A 24,023-nucleotide genomic window follows, 5' to 3' on the forward strand; every position below is an offset into this window, starting at 1 on the left:
GTGAAAAGCAGGCCAATGAGAGTCAGTGAGGGGTGGGACGCAGGCCAATGAGAGGTGTGCGGGGGCGGGCATTGGACGCAGGCCAATGAGAGTCAGTGAGGGGTGGGACAGTGTGGCATTGGTGTTGGACGTAGGCCAATGAGAGGTGTGTGCGGGGGCGGGCATGGCCTGAGCAGGAGTGACAGGCCCAAGGTCCAATGCGATTGACCCTTGGGACGCAGACATACAGTGATTTCACAAATATATAGGAGAGAGAGAGAGAGAGAGAGAGAGAGAGAGAGAGAGAGAGAGAGAGAGAGAGAGAGAGAGAGAGAGAGAGAGAGAGAGAGAGAGAGAGAGAGAGAGAGAGAGAGAGAGAGAGAGAGAGAGAGAGAGAGAGAGAGAGAGAGAGAGAGAGAGAGAGAGAGAGAGAGAGGCTTCATGCTCTTGGAGCTATGAGTGATAGACAAACACACATACTCTTTAATTACCATACATATATACACTTATACACAGGCACACCGTACACACAGACAGATACACACCCACCCCCCCTTCCTACGCTTTGCTGATGTCATCACATATGACATCCCAAATAACATAACTGATGAGTTACAGAATGACATCACATATGACATCACAAATGACACGATCCCATCACAATAGAGAATGGAATCTTATTGAACATGGCTTGCCCGCACCTCATCAAGATTCCTGAGTAACGCTGGGTACTTTCAGCAGTTAACATATACAGCTCAACCCCGTTATACCGAGATCTGTTACAACGCAAATCCGCTTATAACGCGATGAAAGCGGGGCTCCCAATTTTCGTATTTATGAATACTTTACAACACGATTATTGGTGTTAAATACTTTATTGTACAATGCATACAATTGTACATTATTTCTAACGCGATCCGCTTATAACACGATGTGATTTTTTGGACCCCAAGCACAGAGTTATAAGGGGGTTGAGCTGTATATTAAGATTTTTACACACTTATTGCTTTTCAGTTTTGATTAATTTACAGCCGTGACAGATGAAATCTGCGTCAGATAATGATGTCACTACGCGTATAATCTTTATGTACAGCTAGATGTAGAGGTTCAGCTAGTTGTGCTATTTTCAGTACACACGTTGCCTGTGTGTCTCTTTCTTCCCACTACACCTGGTGACCAGTGTCCTGCTGCCTTCTTTCATACCAGCCATGTCATGTACCACCTACAAACTCACACTCACTTTAGTTGCGCGTGTAACGCGGGTGGACGCACATTTTGTGCGATATGTTTGTGTCAGTGCAGCCTCAGGGCTTGTTAGTAAGTGGGGCTCTTGGCAGCGAGTAGATGAGGGAACTCACTTCGGATTCGGACAGCTCCAGCGGTTTCTCAGGGAGGGTGGTACTCTCACTCAGCACAGCTCCGTTGTACTTGTTGCTTATGTCCTCATCAGAGTAGTGAAGACCACCGGGGCTGGGGCGTGGGGGGGACCTGCGACCAAGATAATGGCACGGGTGAGTATCTGCAGGAAGTGCTGGGCTCTGTGCTGAACCGAACAGGGAAGGTGGGCTCCATGCAGTCTGGAGCCTAAACTGTATCACTCCTATTAACCCTGAACTGTCCAGTGACACAACACCTGTTTCTTACATTCTTTGTTATTTTTGGACAATATGTGGAAATCATTCAAATGATTGGAAGATTGGAATTTATACAGCAGTTAATAACTTCTCCATACCACTTCCTATTGCTTACTATAAGCCTATTACTCTGCTTATTGCTCCATGTTACCACTCACTACAACTATTCCTATTGCTTCATATATCCGCTCCCACTACTCCATATAACTCCTCCATATAACCGCTCCCTAGAACTACTCCGATTGCTTCATATTACTGCTCCCTAAAACTCCTCGTTATTACTCCATATAACTCCATATAACTCTTCCTATTGCTCCCATTTAATCACTCTCAAGAACTCCCCCTATCGCTCCATATAACCTCTCCCTATAACTCCTCCTATTGATCCATATAACCGCTCCCTATAACTCCTCCTATTGATCCATATAACCGCTCCCTATAACTCCTCCTATTGCTCCATATAACTGTTCCCTATTACCCCATATAACCACTCCATATAACTCCTCCTACTGCTCCATATAACCGCTCCCTATAACTCCCCCGATAACTCCTCCTATTACCCCATATCTGCCCCCTATAATTCCTCCTATTGCTCCATATAACTCCTCCTATTGCCCTATATAACTGCTCCCTATAACTCCTCCTATTACCCCATATCTGCCCCCTATAACTCCTCCTATTGCCCTATATAACCGCTCACTATAACTCCTCCTATTACCCCATATAACCGCTCCCTATAACTCCTCCTGTTGCTCCATGTACTGTAATAGCGCTATATAATACATGTATAATGGCTGTGTAACATCTTAAGTGTCACATATGAACGGTCTGTGGAGTTGAAGTGGAGGCGAAGAATACAAGAAGAACAGGACTCTGCACTTCATCAACAACCCTGCACCCGTGAGAACTTGGCTTTCTAAACGCTCTGACAATTTTGACACATCTATAGATTCAGTATCTCAGCTGCTGCTTAATCTTCAGTGCTACACTGCCCTGCCAGGCCTGATTAATACACCTGCTCTCATCTCCTCCAATACCTGGGACCTCTCTCCCTGCATCTCATTATACCCTCCCAGGCCTGATTTATACACCTGCTCTCTCACATCCTACTCCTCATCTCCTCCCATACCTGGAACCTCTCTCCTCCTACCTCTCTCCCTGCATCTCATTATACCCTCCCAGGCCTGACTAATACACCTGCTCTCATCTCCCATACCTGGGACCTCTCTCCTCCTCCCTCCCTCCCTGCATCTCATTATGCCCTCCCTATTGCCTTTTCTGTTTACGGTTTCCTCACTCCTTTGTAAACATTTCTGTTCTCTCCACCTTCCCCACTCCCCTCCTCCTATCCACATTTGTTAATTTCTCCTTCCCTTCACCAATGCTTGCGCCCAAACACTGCACCACTATTTACACACCTCTTTTGCAACTATTTATACACCACTCAATAAAAAGTACCCCCACAAATCCTCTATTTACTCTCCCTCCTGCAGGGGCAATCCTGCACCCAGCCATATACACACCCACAGTCACTCCTAACAACCATTGTGGCCAAGCACTGCCAGCTACAGCACTTATTCCCTCACCTGCTGTCTCTGTAACTCTCCCATCATACCACTTAGATTGTAAGCTCTCCAGGGCAGGGATTTCCATTCCTATTGTCTGACTTTGTTGCGCTTATTGTATTATTATAATTCCCTGTACTGCATTGTCTCTGTAAAGTGCTGAGAACACTTTTGGCACTATATAAAGAAAGATATACATACCCCCCGCCTCCCCATATAACCACTCCCTACAATTCCTCCAAAACTCCTCCTCTGGCTCATATAGTCCCTCACTATAACGCCTCCCATAGGTGCATACCTTGTAACCATGATATTGTTTGTTGACATAAAGACAGCAAATGCAACCAGATACTTCAATATATTACAAAGCCAACATACAGGTGATATCAATTACATTGTAGCAACCCTAATCCTAACGTCGCTTCCTTTTCTTCTTTGTATTATCCGCTCCTAGTGCTACAAATGAAAGCGGACAAGGAGTCGAGAGTCATTTCTACTTTGCACAAAATGTTCCACCATGGCATTTCATTTCCTCTGATTTTATGAATGTTTTTAATTGCCGATTTATGCTCACTATGTCTTTTAAAGATCTGCTGTTACAACCTACAGTATATATATTTTACAGCATGTCAGTACTGGAGGAATCTATTAATTGTTTAATAAAACCATTTCCCCCCCTCCCCCCGTATCTTTGCACATTTAACCCCTCCCTGCCTGGCTCCTAGCGAGTTTACATCAAAGGTCTCTTAACTCGGCTTTGCTCTGTGTTGATTACCTTGTCAGGGTGCAGGTTGGGCGTTAGTGATGCAATGACGGGCGCCAGGAACTTTAATAAAGCTGCTGTTTGTATGAATAATCACCAGTGATAAAGTCTGATACAGTATATACAGAACACACCACTTCGTGTCTGGTCTCATCACTGTTCTGTATCCTCTACTCCAGGGGTGCGCAAACTTTTTTTTGTTGTTGCGTTCCCCCCCCCCCCCGTGCCTGCTCTCCTCCTTGGTGCGCCCTCCCTTCTTACCTCGCGCGGCGTCAAGTGACCCGTGGCGTCACGTGACCTGCGGCGTCATTTGACATCATGTTACCGTGGCAACCGCGAGGTTACATGACCCCACGGTCATGGTAACATGTCCTGGAGCCGCCTGAACATTGGTAAGTAGAGGTTGCAGAGGCCTTGCGCGGTCCCCCGGCATTTAATTTAAATGCCTGGGAGGAGAGCGCAGGATCTCTGCAACTGCCCGTGCCCCCCCCCCCCCCAAAATAAAAATCTCACGCCCCCTTACGCACCGCTGCTCTACCCTAGCTGCTCCCCTATGTTGATCCACAAGGGAGGTGCTGAGGCCTGACTAATCCCTGTTACCTAAGTGATCCCGCTGCTGTGTAGCGTTAGTAGTGCTCCAGGTCCATTGAGCCCCTGACGGGCCTTGTACTACACTCTCTGTCTGTTGTCAGTATACCCATCTCGGGTACTGAATGCCACCTCTTAGCCTTCTGGGTGTGTCAGCTATGGACCCTTCGATGGGGCTGATCCAACTATGTCTGTGGTCTGTGGAGCCCCCTCTGGGCATAGGCTGCTTCTCTGTGAATCACAAGAGTGTGGAGTCATGACTGGGGACGCTATCTAAACAGCGCACTGTCTATAACTAAACTAATGCACTTAACTATAATATAATAAAAGGGATCCTTACCATATACTAGACATCTACATTATAAACCTTTACACTATTCACAGTGAGATCCCTCGTCTTCAACTCCTCCTGGGACCTGACCTTCTAGAGGCCTCTACCCCTCCTTCTATATCCTGCAATGACATCACTATCACTAGGCATAAGAGGGTGTGGCTATGATTCTGCTCAGCACTATGTGATGGGGAAGGGGCCTTACTCTGTGTGGGACCCCTTAAAGCCCTAGTAATCCCAAAGAGGGGTTACACGAATTAGACATGGCAGCTTTATTTACCTGTACTAACATTCCCCACACGCAAGTTAAGATCATCGATCATACAGCATGTGGAAGGAGAGACAATAATTACATATGTCTCCTTGAGCAAGTTATCTGCAATAGTACAATTACCTCCCTGAATTACATAGAGGAGAGCAAAGAATTTAGAGAACACGCATACCCTTAGCGAAGATGTGGCTACGATTTTAATCAAATGTAATTACACAATTCATACACTGCTCTAGTTACCTAGTACACATGTAGTGTACATGCGGGCATGTCCAATATATATAGGTCGTACCGGCAGATCTTTAAAAGACTGAATTAGTGAGCACAAATTGGCAATTAACACCGTTAATAAAATCACAGGTACAAGTAAAGAGAAAGTGAATCCCATGGTAGTACACATTTTTCAAGCTGGAAATTGTCAGCATAAATTTGTAGCACTAATGAGCATTATACAGAAAGGAGAGGAGGCGCCATTGCGAAACAATTGCTGCAGCTTGAGATTTAGTGGAAGTAATTTTCCAGTGCCCTAAGGAAACAAGGGGTTAACCCGGAATATGACTGGAGCGCTTTTTTTTTTTACGAGTGCGTTTAATTAATTGATATCGCCTGTGACCTGCATGTTGCCTTTTTAATCGCGAGGCCATGCCTGTTTTCGTGCAGCCCTAAGACGATGGTGTTACTACGTCAAAACCAGTGGCGAGGGTCGCTTTTGTACCCTACTGTTTATAAGCGTTCCTAATAAACGCTGCTGTTACTTGTTGGTCGCCCCCTCGGAAGCACTTTTCCTGCAGCGGCACTGCGGGTATCACACGGCGCGGAATGGGACATTTAGTGGCGGCAAGACGTGCTGGGTCGTGGAGGGACCCTACACCGCAGCTGCGGTGGCACTCAGCCCCCGGCCGCTTCTACGACAAGGTCAGTTTTAGGGTAGGGGGTTAACCTTAGGGGTTTTAGCAGTTAGGGTAAGGGGTTAATGTTTTTAGGGTTGGGGTTTAGGGTAAGGTAGGGGATTTTAGGGTAAGGGCTTAGGGTAAGGGGTTAAGGTTTTTAGGGTAAGGTAGGGGAATTTTAGGGTAAGGGCTAAGGTTAGAGACTTACCTTCACGGAGAAGCGTCCGTGCTGAGTGTCCCTGCAGCACTGTCACTTGCAGAGTTTGACGTTCCCAAGAAGGGTCACTTTACCCATATTGGAAAAGTTGCCACATCTCTACTGCAGAGTTGCCTGGAGTGTACCCTGCGAGAGACCTCATGCTTTTGGAGGACGACAACTAAGTGCTTGCTTCATTGTTTCTCTTTCTGAAGGTCAGGAGGAGTGCGATATAATATATGATTACCCTCGGTGGGGGCGAACGCACAGAGAATGTGGCTAGTAATTGTTTGGACTCCTCAGGTATCCCCGTGTTAGAATAATGTCATACCTTGTTCCATTCTTCTTGGAGAATGTGTTTTTCACGTTGAGATGCCGACTGTTGAGCTCCAGAGCGGTGAATCCTCCATTATCCAGTGTCCCAGACTCCTCTGCATTGGAGATGTTTTTACCTGGTTATCAATGAGATGAGAATCACACACAGTTCATCAGCATTCACTGGGTACTCGTTCAACAAAGCTGGCCCTCTAACAGCGGGTCTTATTCGCGCATCACTATGTGCAGTTGCATGTATTTTCTCCCTTTTCCTTTCCTATTTTTCACATATATCATTATTTACTAGTAAGAAAATTCAGTAGTTTTCCATTTTGGAGTAATAGTAATGTTAACCCTCTCAGCACTGGGGGGAAGGGGGGCGGACCTTGGATTGTTAGAGGGATGCGTAAGTCTAAACAGAACTACACCCCCTGAACTACACATAATAACAAACCACTTACACAAAAGGGATGTGTCTGCTTCTTATTGTAACGTATTATTTGGCATTAGTCCAGTAACTGGACTAAACACAAACACAACAGAATAGTGTAAACGTAAATGAATTCTCATTGACCGTGCTCATAAATAACCTGCAGTCTATAAGAAAAATAATAGACGTGACCTGTATATTAAGCAGGACATCAATACGCAGTTTATAGCTTAATTCTATAAAACAAGAGGATTTCTAAAAACACTGTGTATGTGTGTGTGTGTGTGTGTGTACATGTACGTGTGTGTGTGTGTGTGTATACTTGCATGTGTGTACTTGTCCCTGTGTGTACAGATGTGTGTGTGTATACATGCACCTCTGTGTATATGCCTGTGTGTGCATGCACAGGTTTGTGTTGTGATTTTTAAGGCTAGTGGGGATGATATTTAATGATTACTTTATAACACTCGGGATAATGCTCCCTCTCAGCACTTTGCTTTGGGCAGATGATGGAGTGAATATTACAAGAGAAGTTCAACTGTTTGTGCCCTGTTGCCTCTGGATGGGTTGATTCAGCTCGGCAGCGCACGGTCGATGCGCGCGCGGTATCAGAAGAGTACTTAGAATGCAGCCTGAAGGCAAAAGCGGCCGTAAAAATGTGCCTACTGTTTTTCTGTATTTAGATGAAAAATATTTAAACATTTAATCTGGGAACAGCTTGTCTCATTCAAATAGCAAGGCTGGCACCCGAACGCTGGGAACACATAAAACCTTCACATGGACACACAGACTCGTGTTGATCTCTGATAAGCAGACATGCTCTTTAAACGTTCATGTTGGCAAGTTGTAATATTTCCAAGACCCTTAATCCTACCAATGCACAGGACTGGAGCTCTAGATCCAAAGCTATCCATAAAAGTATTCTGTACGTCTCCACGCGATTTAATGCAGCGGTAAAAATAAGATTGCAGCCCTGAACCTCAGTCATACCCGAGTGCAAGATCTTGTTTGTTAGCCATGGCCACTTTCATGTATTAATAATTAGAGTCTCAGCCTCACTATGCAGAGCCTCTAGAATACAAGATATTCTTTGGATCGCCAAGAAGTCTATACCCGTTGAAACTATACAACACTCCACTAGGGCTCACATGGACATAGTTGAAAACGAGCGCTCTCATTGTATTTTTCCTGGTAAAATATTTTATAAATATAAATAAATGTGCCAAATATGGGTAATAAGCAGATCAGCATATTCTTCGCCACCAACGCCATTATTTGAATAACCTGTACTTTCCCCCAGGCATGCAAAAGGGGAACTTAGGTTAGGGGAAAAGGAGGGTATATTTAGGCTCTCTAACCTCTTAAAAGAAGACTCACACAATGTCACGCCTAGTATATGTCGACTATTAGTCCCACAAAATATAGAGGTCAAAGATAACTACAAAGAATGGGTTCCTCAATGTGCACAATGATGAAAACAAATGCCTACAAAATCCTGTATCGTTGGTACCTACCAAATGCCATAAAAGATATCCTACGTAGTCTCCCTTTTGTTGGAGAGGATGGAGTCCGGTGGCTTCTATATCTCATATATGGTGGATCTGCCCCAAATTAACCCAGACGTGTTGCTTAGTTTTGAAGATGACTTATTCACCCCACTTGAGTAAAGTTAGCGCAGAACCACATGGTTAATACGGCTGGGTAGACCTGTCGCTGATTTAGACACACCAGGAAATGTAGTTTGCCTATCTTGGTCGCTGTGAGATGCACCATAGCAAGCGTAGAAATCCCGGACACCCCTACGTCGAACTAAATAAAGAATAATCTCTGGGAGGTGGTATATATGAAAAAGTGACCGTGTATCTCAATGACATAATGGGGACATTTCATAAAACATGGGACACCTTGGCTCACAAGGGTTAACCAAAACCAACTCTTAGACCCTTTACACTTCCTCTGCATTTCCCTCCGCCTTCTGCACCATACAGTATGTGTATTTCCCTAATATGACCATTCATATTACTAGATATTACAGGTCCTGGATTGTAGGTTTTTTGTTTTTCACTGTACAGTAAATTTCCTCTTTAATAATTTCTTCTTCTCCCTGTTATTGGCTTTATAACGCTGTACGGTTTTCCTATGTTCATGAATTAGCTTTTGTTTTTTCTTAAACAAAAATAAACATCAAATTGCTATACTGAACTTGACTTTACTGTGATGTATGCTTACATTGAATAAAAATAATTATATAAGTGTGTGTGTGTGTGTGTGTGTGTGTGTGTGTGTGTGTGTGTGTGTGTGTGTGTGTGTGTGTGTATGTATATATATATATATATATATATATATATATATATATAAAATATTGAGTTTCCCATCCGATATATAACAATGTGACTTGCTGAAGAGTATATTGCATGGATCTATCGCCAATTCGTCAACAAGACTATCCTAATTTAAAGACCCCCCACTGTACACTGGCGACACACTTTATTCGAGCTCGGCTAGTCCCACGAATTCGGGTATACCCGGGTGTATTGAGGTTTGTGACTGTTTTCTGCCCGAGTGCATTGAGGTATTTTCCAAGCAGGGATTGAAGCATTTTATTCCCGCTGGCTGCAATACTGCACAGTATATATATATATACTGCATTACAATTCATGAATTTATGCCATCTGGTAGACACGCGAAGCATTGCAGCCTATTAAATCCTAATCATTATCATTTAACAGATCAGCCGCCCATCAGCCAGGCATGAACCCAGGCTGGGAAGGCAAACACAACGGGGCATGTCAGAGGTGAGGAGCGGCGCATTCCAGGTATCTGCCAGGTACATACCGGGTATTTGCTCGAATAAAGTGTGTCGGTGCAGTATCTCTATCAGTCACATCTACATGAAGACATTAAGTTGTTTCACTGACAAAAAGAGAAGAAACCGAAGTCTTCAAATAAAGTCAGTTTATCGCTCATCCACACGTGTCATTTCCTTAGCCTGCGTCCCCGCTGGCGCTGAGCGGCCTGTGCGCTTGCCGCTTTTACTTCTTGTACTCTTTATGTTGACGTCCCTGCTCACGTGGCGCGCGGGCACGCACGCTCTCCCAAGCTTGGCGCTTGAGGAGACAAAAAAAAAAGTGAGTTTGAAGCGCGCTCAACATGCCCCCCACGCGCGCTCTTGCAAAATAGACAGGACACCCGGCGCTCATGCTTAGAGAGTTGGTGACGTCACCGCTCTCAAGCCTGGGCGCTGTCAGCGGGGATGCAGCCTTATGGTCTTTGGGCGGAGAGTTGTACTTGAAGGCACCTACTGTATGAGATGAGACTATGGCCCCCCTGGAACTTACCTGTGCTGCAGCTCCTGTATCTATTGTTGTGACCAAGTAGGACCAGAGCGAAGACCACGAGAATAATGAGGATGAGACTGCAGAGAGCGATCACCACGAGGAACCACCACTCCTCGTAGAATGGAGTTTCCAGCTGGGCTGTGAGAAGAGCAACAGGATATTGGAGGGGTTTTAATTCTGTGATTCCACATGCAGGATTTGTAATAAAGACAACAGCTCACCTTGATAACAGAAATGTTGTGCTTTGGTTTAATTAGTGATTATAGCACTAATGAGCTGGCACAGATGATGCAATCATCTGATTCATTAGTGGACCAGATTTTACTAATGAAGTAACCCTAATAGATTGCAAACAAACAGAAGCCAAACTCTGACTCGGTTTATTAACACGATTCTCAGCACTGTTTCCGCATTAGTTATGGAGAGGTTGTTCATTTCGTGCCGGAGGCAAAGCTCATATCTGCTGCTAATTGGCTGGAGAAAATAATACATTTGCCCCAGTGACCTGATTTAACTTTGGGACGCTGGCATGCAGAACAGTAGTGACCCTGCGCAGTGAGGCACATACAAGTGAATTATGATATTTGGATAGCGTGTTTTAATTACACTTCTGAACATGCTGTCACATATGGGATCACACTGAAGAGCGGATATAAATTATACATCTGGAATCATGAAACAGGAGTAAATGAGAGAAAAATGCACTTCTAGCTCTGTGCATAAATGTAGCAGCAGATGGTCACTATAAAATAAGTGGGTAAGTACACAGCCTTACAGAGACTATGTGCCAGGCTTCCGGCTTCATCCAGGTCTCGGTTGTTTAATAAGAAAAAACGATGTGACTGTTACCTGTATTTTATGTATTGGTCATCAAGCATGGACAGCAATGAACAGTTACAACAGTTCAACACCTCTCACATATTAACATACAGTATAGATAACCAGGCATATTTTGGAGGGAGTCAAAGAAATCGGAAAGGGAAGACAGACAGTGGGTGAGAGGGAACACACGGGAGGAGGAAGTACAGATTCAGATCATACATCAGCCTTGTTCACATATTATACATACTGTATACAGTACAATTCCGGTAGTCCGCTATCTTATAGTTCGGAACTCCTGACGGGTTCCGCCGCCCTTAGGCACTTAGCTGTTGTGAACGCCTCCTTACCTGCTGCCCTCCTTCTCCACCACAGCGTTAAATAATGCCGCGGACATCACCAACGCGACGTCGCACGGCGTCTCGTTGCCATGGGAACGCGACGTCATTTGACGCTGTGATGTCGCTTTGCCATGGCAACAAGACGCCGGGTGACGTCACTAGAGTCATTTGACGCTACGGTTCAGAAAGAGAAGGAGGGCGGCAGGTAAGGATCCGGCAGCGACAGCTAAGTGGCTTCCCATCAGGCCCGATAGGCCCGAGAGCGCAGCAAAAGTATATGAGGGCGGACATTTTTGCTGCCCCAGGCCAGGGCCTAATGGGAAGTCTGCCACTGCTGACAGCTGTAGTTGAAGGTATTGCTTTATTAGTACTGTACTACAGTAGTTTATTTACAAAATTACTGTGTATGATTATGAAGACAGCTTCAGTTATTGTACGTATAAATATAATACTACCTTATACCATGTAAAAAGGTGAAGTTAAAGTGTCTTGGGGTATTGGTAGGAGTGACATCCAATCCAGTACGGAATATCCAACAATCCACTCAAGCCTCAAAGGTGCCGGACTATCGGAATTGTACTGTACGATTGTTAATTATTGGTCACCGAGTACTGTGGCTATTCACAACATAATAGATACATTTGTTATCTGGGAGGAAGCAGAGTATTGAAACCAAGGCCTCCAGACGTTCTCATATTTGGACGGCGAGCCATTTCCGTAGGCTGTTATTTTTTCCATTGATGCAATATCCCACATTTTGTTTTTAATGTGGGAGAGAGATGGGGGAGCGGCCGATTTCCATTTCTGGAGTATCTAACCATCTCTCTCAAGTGGAGAGGAGCGACTCGGTGAGTAAAGACACTGACTCTGTAAGCAATGACACCGAGTTTGAATGAGGGGAACCTGTTCAAATCCCACTGTCGGCTACTTGTGACCTTGTGCAAGCCACTTTATCTCCCTGTGCCTCAGGCACCAAAATCATAGCATGTAAGCTCACCTGGGCAGGGACTGTGTCTGTAACAATCCTATGTGCTGCGTACCGCGCGCTATACTGTAAGTGTGACGCGCTTTCAGTCCCATTGGGAGAAACGCGCTATAACAAATAAAGTTATTATTTTTTATTATGAGGGCTATACTTTACATGGATCTTTAGGTATGTTCAGTTTAATGACTGTTACATTGTAATACAACTTCCTCTAGGTGCAGTCTTAACCCAGACATCATAAGAGGAGGAACCCATACCCTTCTCACCTGACACAGAAGCGGAGGAACCCATACCCTTCTCACCTGACACAGAAGCGGAGGAACCCATACCCTTCTCACCTGACACAGAAGCGGAGGAACCCATACCCTTCTCACCTGACACAGAAGCGGAGGAACCCATACCCTTCTCACCTGACACAGAAGCGGAGGAACCCATACCCTTCTCACCTGACACAGAAGTGGAGGAACCCATACCCTTCTCACCTGACACAGAAGCGGAGGAACCCATACCCTTCTCACCTGACACAGAAGCGGAGGAACCCATACCCTTCTCACCTGACACAGAAGCGGAGGAACCCATACCCTTCTCACCTGACACAGAAGCAGAGGAACCCATACCCTTCTCACCTGACACAGAAGCGGAGGAACCCATACCCTTCTCACCTGACACAGAAGCGGAGGAACCCATACCCTTCTCACCTGACACAGAAGCGGAGGCGACACTCGGCTCTCCATATCCCAGCGCATTTATTGCCACCACGCGGAACTCGTAGTTCACCCCCAGCCTGAGCTGGTCCAGACTGACGGTGCAGGACGTGGCCCCTCGGGGGATGTCCCTCACAAATATGTCCCACAGACCTTCATCTGAGGAGGAGAGCAGAGAATAACTGAACTGAATGGGATGTCAAACTGTATTGTTAAAAGCACCCTACCAGTATCTTGTTTTATATACACCCCATAGAGCAGAAGTGGCAAACTCCACACCTCAAGGGCCACCAACAGGTCAGGTTTAAAGGATATCCCTGCTTCAGCACAGTCATTGACTGAGCTACTGATTGAGCCATCTGTGCTGAAGCAGGGATATCTTTAAAACCTGACCTTTTGGTGGCCCTTGAAGACTGGAGTTGTCCACTCCTTACAAAGGGTATTCCTGTGATTGAAGGCTAACAGTTTCTATTACATTCATCATATGGCATATGATGTGTTCTGGGAAAACCATATAACATGCAACTGGACAGCAGTAAAGCACTTACATTCTTTAAAAAAAAATGCTGGCCCATGTACACGAGCCCTTATCATTGTTTTTTCCCCAGTGAGTGAATACATGGCAGAACTTACCCCTGGATTTTATATATTATCTTAATTACATCATGTAAAACATAATTCAGTCTGAGGGCAAAACACAGGTAACAATGTGTTCCCCCCAACTGAATGTAACTTACTCATTGCTTTCTTTTAGGGGTGAAAGGTTCAGAGCAAACCAAAGCTTTCACCTAAACCAAAATATAGAATTATTTACCATTTAAATGTGGATATATGATAGACAAAATCACGTATCCACCTGCCATATAGTATTGTAGCTGCATTCCTAAGGCTGCGCCCAGGGTGCCTTCTCGCTTGCTGAGCCGCGCGGAGGCTGAGGGAAAGCGGGTGCTTTCCCTAGCCTTGGTCCGCGCGCCGTCCGGGGGCAGGCCAGTGACGTCACGGAGCTGGTTCGCCCTCATTGGGCGAACCGCTCACGTGACCGGCCCTGCGCTCCGGCGAGCACCAAATCTAAATTTTGTATAAGACCTACGCTTGCGGAAGCGTAGGCGAGCCCCTACTAAAGCCGCTCTCATTGCGGCTGTAGGGGCTCACTGGTAAGCACCAGCGCGCCTCAGCATAGGTCAGTGCGTAAGCGCTGACCATGCCCGAGGCCTAATAGTTTAATCATCGCTATAAGCAAAGTCTTGTTGAGCTCTAGAAAATGTGTCAGAAATAGCCCAGAATTAAATGCATCTTTAACCTTGTTACATGTTACTGCTTTTGTATCAGAGCAGCCCGATTCCAATGAGCTAAAATCAGGAATATTTCATCCAGTGCATAACTCTCGTAAATAATCCTCCCCGCACCCTCTAAAACGGAATTGATCTGAAATATTGATCTAGCAATACATTAACCTGGTGATTTAGTGATATAGCAATATTGATTTAGTATTCTAATAATGAGCATGTTTAATCTGCACGAAAGGACAATATTATTTTATTCAGTTTACACCCCAACATTTCAAAAACACCCCAGTTAAATCTTATGTTTACTAACTTTAACATACAATGTTTCCAATATGTATGACTGGCATTCATTGTACAGGTATCTGTAAGTAGTGCTATGTGAAAAGCCTGCTCTAGGAAGTAATTTCATTTTCAGTTCATTTCATGGAAAATCTTTGGAGCTTAAAAGCAAAGAGTTATATCTGTGATCTAAAGAGATTTTATTCTTGAGATAATTTGGTGTGGTATATCGCCTGACGATCAGTCAGAGACAGCGCTAACCTTTGCTAATTGCACCAAATTGAACGCCTCACAGAACAGTTGAAGGTAAGGTCAATAATTAGCATACTCTAAATAAAGGAGGAATTAGATTAAAAAAAATAATCGAATATATTTAAAAAAAAACATTGTTAAAGGGAACGTTATGGGTGAGAAATCAAATGATTAAAAGAGGAAATTCAGTTGTGGGACCCAGCCCAGGAGCCATATAACCCCACCCCCACTTTTGCTCTGTATGACATCATGCTTAACATCACTGCAAGACATCCTTGATGGCAATGTTGGAAGAAGAAGCCAGCAGACGGACGTAAGCAAAATGCTTTCTTGTCCAAGTGATCCCTGAACGCTACGCACTAGCAGCTAAGTGCCCCACCTAATAACCTCTTACATAGTGTGCATACATCATCCCTACTTCCCTGATGGCAAACCCACATTGAATGTAATAACAATGGAAAAACTATGTAAAATATTCCAATTGTACAGTTTTTTTAAATATAAGAGACATGTTAGAGACAGCTGTGACATCACTGCGCACACGGTTAAACATTTCAAATGAAAACATTCATATTAGCCTATTCTCTTCGCTATGCACTGCATCTCCTAATTCATCCTCATATCAATATGCAGAACAAAAATAACATTTTCAAGTACCATTTGTTTGGTCTTCTTCAATCGCTCGGCTGTTTTCTCTCAAATCAAACTTTTTTGTGCATACTGAAAAATCGATATAATTTATACACCACCCACGTGAATACATAATAGCAATGGACACACACGTCAAGATAGAACCATACTCAGTCACACAAACACAAAAACACTATACACAACCATGTGTAACCTCCCTCCCGGCTTCTAGGGAGATTACACCGGTGTGATATATATGGCTAGTCCTCATGGGTTACCGTGACTCATGGGCTGGATTCAGGCAGCTTGGTGATGAGATAGAAAGGTTGTAGAATAATGAGCACCAGGAACTTTTGTCATACAACAGTCATTTATTCAGGTCCCCAGACCGCACACCACACTTTATACAACATTGTAATATCTCTTTATTCCTTTATGGTTATCGATGCTGTATGCGCTTCCATGAATGCCCCCTCAACACTCAGAGAGAGGTATATCTCTTAGTTGCTTAAATCAGGGGAGCGCAATCTTTTTCCCCTGTGCCCCCCTGCCGGCTGTCCTGCTCTCCACACGCGCGCCCCACCCCCCTCCTTACCGTGGTTCCCGGCGTCTGGGCGTCATGACGTCACATTGCCATAGCAATGCAACGTGACATGACCCCATGTTGCCATGGCGACGCGTCTCCAGATGCCGCTGAACCGTGGTAAGTAAGGTTTACAGAGGCGTTCGCTGCTTCCCCGGCACTTCATTTAAGTACCTTCGGGAAGCGCGCGGGGGCCTTCGTAAACCCTGCGCCCCCCAGTTTGCGCACCGCTGGCTTAACTGTTCTGAGACCTGAGCCCCCTTCGTTCTTCTGTTCGGGATATCCCTCTGTATTACCCCAGTAATGCTAGTCCCATTGGGACTCTTAGCAGGTCCTGTATAAGTGACCCCAATACCTTTTGGTGGGTGCAGGAACTGCCACTTCCCTGCCGCCAGAGAGGACTGTTAATGCAGAGCCGCGGTAAGAGCTGATCCGCCAGCATCCAGGAGTCTTCGTTACTGGGCCCTCTGTGGCAAGCCGTTTGAATACTTCAAAGCTTATATTGGACACCATTAATCTTCTTTTGGGATCCTGACTTAAAGGTCACAATCCCTATTTGCAACATAATAAATAGGGGGGCCTAGCCTGTGCTATTACTTTAAAAACATTACTTATCCACTCTCCCCTACTCTTGTCCTCCTGGAACCTAACCTTCTCAAATTTTCCTCTCCCTGTATATACTCTCTACTATGTTATGATCCCATGACTACACAGGGTGAGGCCCGCTAGATGCTAACCATACTAGTAACCCTTTACGGGGGGGGGGGGGGAGAGTTACACATAGAATAACTATGCATTTATATGGTTATATTGCCATTCTATCCATATATATATATGTGAAAAAACAGAAAGTGAATCCCTGCGCTTCTCCCATTGGGAAATAAATATACATAGTGAAAACTAAATCTGTAAGACAAAGGAGACTTTTGGTTACATCCTTTGATCAAATAATGCCAAGCCTGCTAACCAACGTCAAGGTAAGTCTCAATAGCAGGCCCCCTATCACAATTCCCGGACTACCTCTAATGAAGCAGCAATGCATGAACTGGAAGTCTAGTTTAAATAGATTAACAATGGAATATTGTTGGCCTTAATTAATTAACAAGAAAAGATGAAGGCCTCATTGAGCTCAAAAGCCAATACCCACTATATTACAGAGGTACAAAAAGATGGAAGAATCAATGGAGCAGGCTTCATCGTTAACAAGAAATGTAAAAATAACATACTGGAGTATGAAAGTTCATCAGAAAGAGCAGTCCGAGTCATTATTCAGTTGACAAACAGATACAAGCTTCAAATTATCCAAGTGTATGCCCCAACATGAAGTCACACACCCAATGAAGTGGAAGACTTCTACCACGTAAGCAATAAACTTGACAATAAAGGAAATTGCCATCTCAAGATTATTATGGCAGATTTCAATGCATAGTTTGGTGGCAAGCAGAAAGACAACGTTTCATTGGTTATTATGGTTACGACAACAAGAATGAATGTGGAGACAGACTGGAAGAATTTGCAGAATGTGAAAACGTCCACATCATGAATTCATTCCTTAAGAAGAATACAAATAGAAAATCGATATGGAATGGACCCAATGGAGTAAAGAATGAAATTGACTATATCCTAACAAAAAATATGTGATTAAGGACTGCACAGTCCTTAACTGTTTTGACACAAGAAGTGATCAATGATAGCTTTGTTGCAAATTGCATCTTAATGCCAAGATAAAAAGAAGGAATCTGATTGAAAAGACAAAAAAACAATAAACATCATGAACAGCAGAGAATTCCAACTAGCGCTGAAAAACCTCCGCTTGCTCGGGACACTTTGACAAAGAGTTATGAAAAGTGTATAAAAAATAATATCTGCAAGCGTAGAGAAAACGGCAGAAATCCCTTACATAAAATAGGATAAGAATACAAAAGATGAGACAAAGCAGTTATTGAGAAAAGAACAAGAAATGAAGCGATTCCAAGATACAAGAACGAACATTGAATATACAGAGCTGTGAAAGTAAATCCGCAAGCATATAATTGAGGATGTAAGAGGGAATGTAACTGTGATATGGGGAAGAAGATAACAAAAATGTAAAGAAGATGAGGCAGCGACTTATAATTGTAAAGAAGCAAATCACTGCACTCAAACAAGACTTGGGTCAACAGTAAAAGACTGTGCACTCATCATACAAAGTATGATAGAAAATGACAATACACTATAGTGGACGTATCAAATAATTATTCTGCAAAGAGTCAACCAATGTGCAGCAAATGTGGCATGCTTGTTGTGTAAACCCACATGGATGTGGGTAGAAAATGTTGTGCAGATTAGTGGCTGCGTATATTTGAGCTGTGTGAAACTGTAAGCACGCCTCCATCTAACACCACCTCCAGTATTTACACTGTAAGCACGCCTCCATCTAACACCACCTCCAGTATTTACACTGTAAGCACGCCTCCATCTAACACCACCTCCAGTATTTACACTGTAAGCACACCTCCATCTAACACCACCTCCAGTATTTACACTGTAAGCACACCTCCATCTAACACCACCTCCACTATTTACACTGTAAGCACACCTCCATCTAACACCACCTCCAGTATTTACACTGTAAGCACACCTCCATCTAACACCACCTCCAGTATTTACACTGTAAGCACACCTCCATCTAACACCACCTCCAGTATTTACACTGTAAGCACACCTCCATCTAACATCACCTCCAGTATTTACACTGTAAGCACACCTCCATCTAACACCACCTCCAGTATTTACACTGTAAGCACGCCTCCATCTAACACCACCTCCAGTATTTACACTGTAAGCACGCCTCTATCTAACACCACCTCCAGTATTTACACTGTAAGCATGTCTCCATCTAACACCACCTCCAGTATTTACACTGTAAGCACACCTCCATCTAACACCACCTCCAGTATTTACACTGTATGCACACCTCCATCTAACACCACCTCCAGTATTTACACTGTAAGCACACCTCCATCTAACACCACCTCCAGTATTTACACTGTAAGCACACCTCCATCCTACACCACCTCCATTATTTACACTGTAAGCACGCCTCCAACTAACACCACCTCCAGTATTTACACTGTAAGCACACCTCCATCTAACACCACCTCCAGTATTTACACTGTAAGCACACCTCCATCTAACACCACCTCCAGTATTTACACTGTAAGCACACCTCCATCTAACACCACCTCCAGTATTTACACTGTAAGCACACCTCCATCTAACACCACCTCCAGTATTTACACTGTAAGCACGCCTCCAACTAACACCACCTCCAGTATTTACACTGTAAGCACGCCTCTATCTAACACCACCTCCAGTATTTACACTGTAAGCACACCTCCATCTAACACCACCTCCATCATTTACACTGTAAGCATGCCTCCATCTATCACCACCTCCATCATTTTACCTCCATCTAAAACCACCTCCAGTATTTACACTGTAAGCACACCTCCATCTAACACCACCTCCATCATTTACACTGTAAGCATGCCTCCATCTATCACCACCTCCATCATTTTCACTGTAAGCACACCTCCATCTAACACCACCTCCAGTATTTACACTGTAAGCACACCTCCATCTAACACCACCTCCAGTATTTACACTGTAAGCACACCTCCATCTAACACCACCTCCAGTATTTACACTGTAAGCACGTCTCCATCTAACACCACCTCCAGTATTTACACTGTAAGCACAGCTCCATCTAACACCACCACCAGTATTTACACTGTAAGCACACCTCCATCTAACACCACCTCCAGTATTTACACTGTAAGCACACCTCCATCTAACACCACCTCCATCATTTACACTGTAAGCATGCCTCCATCTATCACCACCTCCATCATTTTCACTGTAAGCACGCCTCCATCTAACACCACCTCCAGTATTTACACTGTAAGCACACCTCCATCTAACACCACCTCCAGTATTTACACTGTAAGCACACCTCCATCTAACACCACCTCCAGTATTTACACTGTAAGAACACCTCCATCTAACACCACCTCCAGTATTTACACTGTAAGCACGCCTCCATCTAACACCACCTCCAGTATTTACACTGTAAGAACACCTCCATCTAACACCACCTCCAGTATTTACACTGTAAGCACACCTCCATCTAACAACACCTCCAGTATTTACACTGTAAGCACGCCACCAACTAACACCACCTCCAGTATTTACACTGTAAGAACACCTCCATCTAACACCACCTCCAGTATTTACACTGTAAGCACACCTCCATCTAACAACACCTCCAGTATTTACACTGTAAGCACACCTCCATCTAACACCACCTCCAGTATTTACACTGTAAGCACGTCTCCATCTAACACCACCTCCAGTATTTACACTGTAAGCACACCTCCATCTAACACCACCTCCAGTATTTACACTGTAAGCACGTCTCCATCTAACACCACCTCCAGTATTTACACTGTAAGCACACCTCCATCTAACACCACCTCCAGTATTTACACTGTAAGCACGCCTCCAACTAACACCACCTCCAGTATTAACACTGTAAGCACGCCTCCATCTAACACCACCTCCAGTATTTACACTGTAAGCACGCCTCTATCTAACACCACCTCCAGTATTTACACTGTAAGCACGCCTCTATCTAACACCACCTCCAGTATTCACACTGTAAGCACACCTCCATCTAACACCACCTCCCTCATTTACACTGTAAGCATGCCTCCATCTATCACCACCTCCATCATTTACACTGTAAGCACGCCTCCATCTAACACCACCTCCAGTATTTACACTGTAAGCACACCTCCATCTAACACCACCTCCAGTATTTACACTGTAAGCACACCTCCATCTAACACCACCTCCAGTATTTACACTGTAAGCACACCTCCATCTAACACCACCTCCAGTATTTACACTGTAAGCACACCTCCATCTAACATCACCTCCAGTATTTACACTGTAAGCACACCTCCATCTAACACCACCTCCAGTATTTACACTGTAAGCACATCTCCATCTAACACCACCTCCAGTATTTACACTGTAAGCACACCTCCATCTAACACCACCTCCAGTATTTACACTGTAAGCACGCCGCCAACTAACACCACCTCCAGTATTTACACTGTAAGCACACCTCCATCTAACACCACCTCCCTCATTTACACTGTAAGCACACCTCCATCTATCACCATCTCCAGTATTTACACTGTAAGCATGCCTCCAACTAACACCACCTCCAGTATTTACACTGTAAGCACGTCTCCATCTAACACCACCTCCAGTATTTACACTGTAAGCACACCTCCATCTAACACCACCGCCAGTATTTACACTGTAAGCACGCCTCTATCTAACACCACCTCCAGTATTTACACTGTAAGCACACCTCCATCTAACACCACCTCCAGTATTTACACTGTAAGCACACCTCCATCTAACACCACCTCCAGTATTTACACTGTAAGCACACCTCCATCTAACAACACCTCCAGTATTTACACTGTAAGCACACCTCCATCTAACATCACCTCCAGTATTTACACTGTAAGCACACCTCCATCTAACACCACCTCCAGTATTTACACTGTAAGCACATCTCCATCTAACACCACCTCCAGTATTTACACTGTAAGCACACCTCCATCTAACACCACCTCCAGTATTTACACTATAAGCACGCCGCCAACTAACACCACCTCCAGTATTTACACTGTAAGCACACCTCCATCTAACACCACCTCCCTCATTTACACTGTAAGCACACCTCCATCTATCACCATCTCCAGTATTTACACTGTAAGCATGCCTCCAACTAACACCACCTCCAGTATTTACACTGTAAGCACGTCTCCATCTAACACCACCTCCAGTATTTACACTGTAAGCACACCTCCATCTAACACCACCGCCAGTATTTACACTGTAAGCACGCCTCTATCTAACACCACCTCCAGTATTTACACTGTAAGCACGCCTCCAACTAACACCACCCCCAGTATTTACACTGTAAGCACGCCTCCATCTATCACCACCTCCATCATTTACACTGTAAGCACACCTCTATCTAACATCACCTCCAGTATTTACACTGTAAGCACACCTCCATCTAACACCACCTCCAGTATTTACACTGTAAGCACGCCTCCAACTAACACCACCTCCAGTATTTACACTGTAAGCACACCTCCATCTAACACCACCTCCATCATTTACACTGTAAGCACACCTCTATCTAACACCACCTCCAGTATTTACACTGTAAGCACACCTCATCTAACACCACCTCCAGTATTTACACTGTAAGCACGCCTCCATCTAACAACACCTCCAGTATTTACACTGTAAGCACGCTCCATCTAACACCACCTCCAGTATTTACACTGTAAGCACACCTCCATCTAACACCACCTCCAGTATTTACACTGTAAGCACACCTCCATCTAACACCACCTCCAGTATTTACACTGTAAGCACGTCTCCATCTAACACCACCTCCAATATTTACACTGTAAGCACGCCTCCATCTAACACCACCTCCAGTATTTACACTGTAAGCACGCCTCCATCTAACACCACCTCCAGTATTTACACTGTAAGCACACCTCCATCTAACACCACCTCCAGTATTTACACTGTAAGCACACCTCCATCTAACACCACCTCCAGTATTTACACTGTAAGCACACCTCCATCTAACACCACCTCCAGTATTTACACTGTAAGCACACCTCCATCTAACACCACCTCCAGTATTTACACTGTAAGCACACCTCCATCTAACACCACCTCCAGTATTTACACTGTAAGCACACCTCCATCTAACACCACCTCCAGTATTTACACTGTAAGCACACCTCCATCTAACAACACCTCCAGTATTTACACTGTAAGCACACCTCCATCTAACATCACCTCCAGTATTTACACTGTAAGCACACCTCCATCTAACACCACCTCCAGTATTTACACTGTAAGCACATCTCCATCTAACACCACCTCCAGTATTTACACTGTAAGCACACCTCCATCTAACACCACCTCCAGTATTTACACTATAAGCACGCCGCCAACTAACACCACCTCCAGTATTTACACTGTAAGCACACCTCCATCTAACACCACCTCCCTCATTTACACTGTAAGCACACCTCCATCTATCACCATCTCCAGTATTTACACTGTAAGCATGCCTCCAACTAACACCACCTCCAGTATTTACACTGTAAGCACGTCTCCATCTAACACCACCTCCAGTATTTACACTGTAAGCACACCTCCATCTAACACCACCGCCAGTATTTACACTGTAAGCACGCCTCTATCTAACACCACCTCCAGTATTTACACTGTAAGCACGCCTCCAACTAACACCACCCCCAGTATTTACACTGTAAGCACGCCTCCATCTATCACCACCTCCATCATTTACACTGTAAGCACACCTCTATCTAACATCACCTCCAGTATTTACACTGTAAGCACACCTCCATCTAACACCACCTCCAGTATTTACACTGTAAGCACGCCTCCAACTAACACCACCTCCAGTATTTACACTGTAAGCACACCTCCATCTAACACCACCTCCATCATTTACACTGTAAGCACACCTCTATCTAACACCACCTCCAGTATTTACACTGTAAGCACACCTCATCTAACACCACCTCCAGTATTTACACTGTAAGCACGCCTCCATCTAACAACACCTCCAGTATTTACACTGTAAGCACGCTCCATCTAACACCACCTCCAGTATTTACACTGTAAGCACACCTCCATCTAACACCACCTCCAGTATTTACACT

At 44.5% G+C, this 24,023-nt stretch overlaps 1 protein-coding gene across 2 annotated transcripts in view; it reads right to left on the bottom strand.

Moving 5' to 3' along the window:
- SDK1 (sidekick cell adhesion molecule 1) overlaps positions 1-24,023 on the bottom strand; it is a 489,999-nt gene that overhangs the window by 14,555 nt on the left and 451,421 nt on the right. The window contains exons 41-44 of one of the 2 annotated variants that reach the window (XM_075565975.1): positions 13,144-13,308; positions 10,301-10,438; positions 6,549-6,669; positions 1,338-1,467 (exon numbers count right to left, since the gene is read on the bottom strand). In XM_075565975.1, the coding sequence (XP_075422090.1) occupies positions 1,338-1,467; positions 6,549-6,669; positions 10,301-10,438; positions 13,144-13,308 (554 nt within the window). The remainder of the gene's footprint in view (positions 1-1,337; positions 1,468-6,548; positions 6,670-10,300; positions 10,439-13,143; positions 13,309-24,023) is intronic. The other variant, XM_075565976.1, reaches the window with a different exon arrangement.

The sequence above is a fragment of the Ascaphus truei genome, chromosome 11 (assembly GCF_040206685.1).
Source record: "Ascaphus truei isolate aAscTru1 chromosome 11, aAscTru1.hap1, whole genome shotgun sequence".
Lineage (NCBI taxonomy): Eukaryota > Metazoa > Chordata > Amphibia > Anura > Ascaphidae > Ascaphus > Ascaphus truei.